Source organism: Temnothorax curvispinosus, unplaced genomic scaffold (genome assembly GCF_003070985.1).
Source record: "Temnothorax curvispinosus isolate PA1 unplaced genomic scaffold, ASM307098v1 QBEX01002432.1, whole genome shotgun sequence".
NCBI classification, from domain to species: domain Eukaryota; kingdom Metazoa; phylum Arthropoda; class Insecta; order Hymenoptera; family Formicidae; genus Temnothorax; species Temnothorax curvispinosus.
Genome location: NW_020212212.1, coordinates 1 through 6,145, shown reverse-complemented (window position 1 = coordinate 6,145; position 6,145 = coordinate 1). Strand labels below are relative to the sequence as shown.

General features: G+C 46.3%; 1 protein-coding gene across 1 annotated transcript; it reads left to right on the top strand.

Moving 5' to 3' along the window:
• The first annotated feature begins 684 nt into the window (after window positions 1-684).
• Window positions 685-5,814, top strand: LOC112451633. The gene has a single exon (XM_025011389.1). The coding sequence runs from the start codon at window positions 685-687 to the stop codon at window positions 5,812-5,814; it is 5,130 nt and encodes a 1,709-aa protein (XP_024867157.1).
• Window positions 5,815-6,145: the final 331 nt, after the last annotated feature.

The following is a 6,145-nucleotide window of genomic DNA, read 5'->3' as shown; positions in this document are numbered from 1 at the left end:
TGTTACGGATGAGTTTCGGAACGCGCCGTGGCGAGCGTGAGCCCGCTGAAAGTAGTGCGCGCAAGGATACAACAATAGAGCGTGCAAGGGGAGAAGGAGCGCGCGGGAGTCAGTCGTTGTAGAGTTAAGATGGCGATGTAACGTTATGAAGATTGTAAGCGACACAGCGTGCTGTAATCTATAGCAATAAACTCATTCACGCATATTCAAGGCAATTAAATCATTAACATATAAAAGTGGCGCCCAACACGGCTAACGCACGCAGAGAAAACGAGCTCAGTAAGCATAATCAGCATAAATCGCAAAAGTTCGCGATCGACACGGAGGGCCGCGGAACAAAGCACCGGCCGGAAGAGTCGCATAAGAAGTAACAGTGTCGAGCACTGAAAGCACAAGGTACGCATACGCGTGCATAAGCAACGGAAAAGCACGAAACAAGGCTTAACACACGACATCGAGGCGTGCCGAGGAAAAACACCGACGGCACAAACACGTAGTAAACGCAAGGACTTAACCAAGGAAAGTCTCGTACGACGATTGCACAGGATATCGTCTTATACAATCGTAACATAACCTAGACGATTCGAGTCGCCGCAGCGTGGGGCTCGACGGTTTTTCATAAAGGTGAGTGAGTCGCTTTATGAATCCTTTCTAATCCTAGTGTATTTCAGTTCCTTTCGCAAAATGACGGAAGTAAGGAAGCTAAAGCAAACGCGTGCTCGATATAAGGGTAACGTAACAAGAATATTGACATTTTTGGATTCCGATGAGCCAAAAACCGCGATCGATGCGCAAGTAAGACTAGAGAAGCTCTCAGAATTATGGGACAAATTCGAGACCATACAAAATGATATCGTCGAAGCAAGGTTAGAAGCAGACGCACAGCTCGAAGATATACAAGCAGAAAACGAAGCAGAAGGACAACTCTTCGAAGAAGGCTATTACAAAGCGGCGGCGAGACTTCAAGAAATTATTGCAGCGGAAGCAGCTGTAGCTCAAGCGGATCAAGCGGCGCAAAATTTGCCAGCGCCAGTTCAACCACAGCGGAAAAACAAACCGAAGCTCCCAGAAATAAAGCTGCCGGAGTTTAGCGGAGATTTCACAAAGTGGATCTTCTTCAAGAATAGTTTTGAGACAACTATACATCGCGATGCAGATCTGACACCGATGCAAAAGCATCAATATTTGATTGGCCAACTTCAAGGGGAAGCACGTCAGGTCATTCAGGGATTCACTATATCCGATGAGAATTATTGGAGTGCCTGGAATCTTCTTAAGGACACGTATGATAACACGATGTTAATAATCGAAACGCATCTTGAAGCATTACTGAAATTCCCGGACATAACAAAGGAAAACAAGGCCGATTCAATCCGGCAATTCATTTGGCATATCCACACGCACACGAAGTCTCTCGAGGCTCTGCAGCAACCAGTCGACCAGTGGGAGACAATGCTCATTCACTTAGCAAAAAAGAAGCTGGATTTCGCGGAGCAACGCGACTGGCAGAACATCGCAAAGGATCGAACACCTGCAAACATGCCGACGATGGATGAATTTTTAAAGTTCCTGACAGAGCGCTGTCATACGATGCGAGTACTTAATCAAGGCAAGGTAAAGCAACCTCCGAACGAGAAACCAACAGGCAAAAAGAAGACGGAAAAGAAGGTTTCACTCACTACGACGTCAGCAAACTGTAAAATTTGCGAGGGCAGCCATGCTATTTACAGGTGTGAAGAACTCCTGAATCAATCGATATCAGACAGGATGAAATTAATACGGGAGAAGAAACTCTGTATTAACTGTCTGAATGCGGGACACTTGGCAAAGGATTGCAGATCGTCGACGCGTAAAAAGTGCACTGGTCGGCATAATACACTCCTACATCGGGAGTCAGAGAATCAATCGAACGAGAACAATGCACCAGCGACACCGGTAGTCTCTTGTTGTTCGGATAGCACAAACGTCAGTGAGGCGAAGCAGGCAGCGAGCATTAAACAAGAAGATTCATCTAGGAGCATCTTCTACGTACAGAAGCAATCATCAAGAGTAATTCTTTCGACAGTTAGAATCTTCGCTTATGATTCCGATGGAAATCCACAGATTTGCAGGGCACTGCTCGATCCAGGATCGCAGTCCAACCTAATAACGGCAGATTTCACGAGAAAGTTGAAGTTACCATGCCGATCGGAAGATCGTCCTATCACAGGAATAGGCCAAATGCAAACAAAGGCAGCAAAGACGACAAACTTGCGAATCAAATCAACTCATGGGGAGTTTACAACAACATTAGAATGTCTGGTATTGCCGACTATTACGGAGCGCTTGCCTCAGAGCAAGATCGACGTAAGCCAGATTATTTTACCAAAGGATGTTCGCCTGGCAGATCCCGAGTTTGATGAACCGGCTGCTATCGATTTGCTCATCGGGTCTGGTTTATACTGGAAAATACTTTGTGGAACACCGAAGAACCGCATTAAGGGCCAGCCAGCATTGCAAAATACTATGTTTGGTTGGATTGTTGGCGGAGAGATGATCGACGCTAATCCCAATTCATCAGGAACGTGTTTAACTATAACAAATGACATGTTGAATCAACAGATAGAACGTTTCTGGACACAGGAAGAAATTGTTAGAACTAAACAATATTCAGAAGAAGAGAAAGCATGCGAGGAGTATTACATCAAAACCTTCAAGCGAGATTCAACGGGAAGATTTATCGTAAGATTACCGACACGAGCAAATGTCAAGTTAGGAGATTCGAAGCAGCTCGCCTTGAAACGCTTTCTCGCATTGGAGCGTCGCTTTGCAAAGAATCCGGATCTAAAGGCAGAATATGTCAAGTTCATGAGAGACTACCAAGAACAGGATCACATGTCAGTGGTATCGGACGACGAGGATCAAGAGGCTGAATCTTACGTTCTACCTCATCAAGCAGTTCTACGACCGGAGAGCGTAACGACAAAACTACGGGTCGTATTTGACGCATCGGCAAAAACGACGCTTGGCACTTCTCTGAACGACAAGCTTATGGCAGGTTCCAATTTACAAACAAATCTGTACGATATACTTCTTCGTTTCAGGACTCACGAGTACGTGGTAACAGCAGACGTCGCTCAAATGTTTCGACAGATACGCGTCGATAAGAGGGATCAAGGGTTGCTGCGAATTCTCTGGCGGGAAAGCCCGGAGGAACTGATAAGGTTATGCAAGCTGCATACTGTCACCTACGGCACAACATCGGCACCGTTTCTGGCTATACGGAGTCTCATACAGTTGGCAATAGAAGAGGGCAGAGATCTGCCACTGGCCGCATTAGCCCTTCTCGAAGATAGTTATATGGACGATGTGATTAGTGGAGCTAGAACGCTTGCCAAAGCGATCGAATTGCAGAAACAATTGTCTCAGTTGATGGAGAGAGGTCAGTTTCATCTCCATAAATGGCGCTCGAACGATCCGCGAGTTTTAAAGCACATTGCTACGCAGTGCAAGACAGACGACGTGCTTATCATCGACAAGGAAGGAGCCCTCAAAACATTGGGACTCTTGTGGAACGCCAAATCCGACTGTTTGCAGTATGAAATTAAAATGGAAAGCACGCAAGCAATTACGAAGCGAGTTGTGTTATCAAAAATAGCGCAAGTCTTCGATCTACTCGGCCTTCTGGCACCGCTGCTTATTACCGAGTGGGAGAACTACTGCGCCTCTTTGGCAAGGATTAACACGCTCCAAATACCACGAAACGTGGTTCCGGCGAACCAGTCGACGACGTTTGATATATACGGATTTGGAGACGCCTCGGAGCGAGCATTTGGCGCTTGCCTATACGCAGTAAGTCAAGATGATCAAGAAACTATTCACTCGCACTTAATTTGTGCTAAAACAAAAATAGCACCGCTCAAAACCATCACAATTCCCCGATTAGAGTTAGAAGCAGCTCTTCTGCTCGCAAATCTGTATGCTAGCGCAGAAAAAGCATATAGTAAGCGAATCCGAAATACAAGATTAGGCAGCGATTCGCGAGTTTTGTTGGGATGGATAAAAACTCAGCCTCACAAGCTAAAAATGTTTGTAGCTAACCGCGTTTCAAAAATTCAAGACATCACGAAGAACATTCCCTGGTATCATGTGCCAACGACAGAGAACCCAGCGGATCTACTATCGAGAGGAGTCAGCTTTGACACATTGGCTGAAAGCAAGCTTTGGTGGCACGGCTCACATTGGCTGACCAGCGAGTGTCCATGGCCGGCAAAAATGGAAGAACCAGAAACAGTCTTGCCGGAACTTAAATCGACAGCTGTAACGTTGGTAATGAACGAGACGTCGAACGTGCTAATGAGGTTCTCGACGTACAGCAAGCTCAAGCGAGTAATCGCTCAGTGCATGAGATGGAAGCAAAACGCGCTTGGAACAAAAAGGACTGGTCCGTTAATAGTCAAAGAGCTCGAAGAAGCAGAGAAAATTATCGCAAGATTAGTTCAGCGGGATATCTTCTCCCAAGATTATGAAGCCTTAGTCGCAGGTCGAAATTTGTCGAGTAAGAGCAAGTTGAGAGCATTAGATCCCTTTATAGACGACAGGGGATTGATTAGAGTCGGTGGGAGACTCAGACATTCGAGTCTCTCGGTAGATCGAAAGCATCCCATCGTTCTACCCGCTAGACATTATGTTACGGGCTTGATCATGCGTCAGGAACACGTACGTTTGCATCATTGTCCCCCGGAGCAACTCCTCAGTGTGGTGCGATATCGATATTGGCCCTTAAGTGGACGTCGGGAAGCGCGTAAGGTGATAAAAAATTGCTTGAATTGCTTCAGACTTCGTCCAACGACTCCGGAGGTTAAGATGGGCGACCTACCTAAGCAAAGAGTGGCTGGATACGAACGTCCTTTCACTAACACTGGCGTTGATTACGCCGGACCGCTGCAAGTACGCGAGAGTCGGCGTCGCGGAAGAACACATGTCTCTAAGGGATATATCGCAATTTTCAGGTGCTTTAGCACCAAGGCAGTTCACTTGGAGTTCGTGTCAGCTCTGACTACGGAAGCGTTTTTGGCAGCTCTAAGTCGCTTCACTGCTCGGCGCGGCATCTGCTCCCAGATGTTCTCCGATAACGGGACCAACTTCGTGGGAACCGCTCGAGAATTAAGGGAAATTTACGCATTCCTCGAGAAAGAAAAAGACGAGATTCAAACTAGTCTTGCGCAGCAAAAAATCACATGGAGCTTCATTCCTCCCCGAGCTCCACATTTTGGTGGTTTATGGGAGGCGGCGGTCAAGATCGCAAAACGACACCTGAATTCTGTCACACAGGGAAGAGTGCTCACGTTTGAAGAGTACGCCACGCTTCTAGCCGAGATCGAGGCGATCTTAAACTCACGACCCCTCACTCCTTTATCAAGCGATCCCACAGACCTCTCCGTACTAACTCCTGCCCATTTCCTAGTTGGCGACTCGCTCGTTCTACCTGTACAACATAATTATCACGAGGTTCCAGATAACCGTCTAACAAGGTGGCAGCATATACAAAAATTGAGCCAACAATTCTGGCGTCGATGGCAAGCAGAGTACCTGCAAGAGTTGCAGCGACAAAATAAATGGGCAGATTCCGGATTTCCAAATATCCAGTTGAACACGAGGGTTTTGTTAAAGGAGGATCACGTACCTCCTCTTCAATGGACTCTAGGCAGAGTCACCGAGTTATTTCCCGGTCCAGACGGAGTTGTAAGAGTCGTCATGGTTAAGACTCGAAACGGCGAATTTAAAAGATCGGTTAAGAAACTATGTCCGATTCCAATTGATGACATGGAGTGATGATATGAGACTCGTAAACCGATAGCCAAGCGGAGTCTCTATTTACTTATTTATAAGATTATTCTATCAAAGGGAGTATGAAATCCTTAATCTCTTCCATGCTCTAATCAACCCTTTAATTTAGGCTCAAGGCAATGATATTTACTTGTTACGTGTAAGCCGATATACATTCAGTTTGATTTCAGGAGCCGAATCCAGGTTTATTTATCATTAGCGGAACTTAATTTGTAATCGACATGCAAAGGAGACTATTGAAAGACCGTCCTTTCAAGGGAGGCGGAAAATGTTACGGATGAGTTTCGGAACGCGCCGTGGCGAGCGTGAGCCCGCT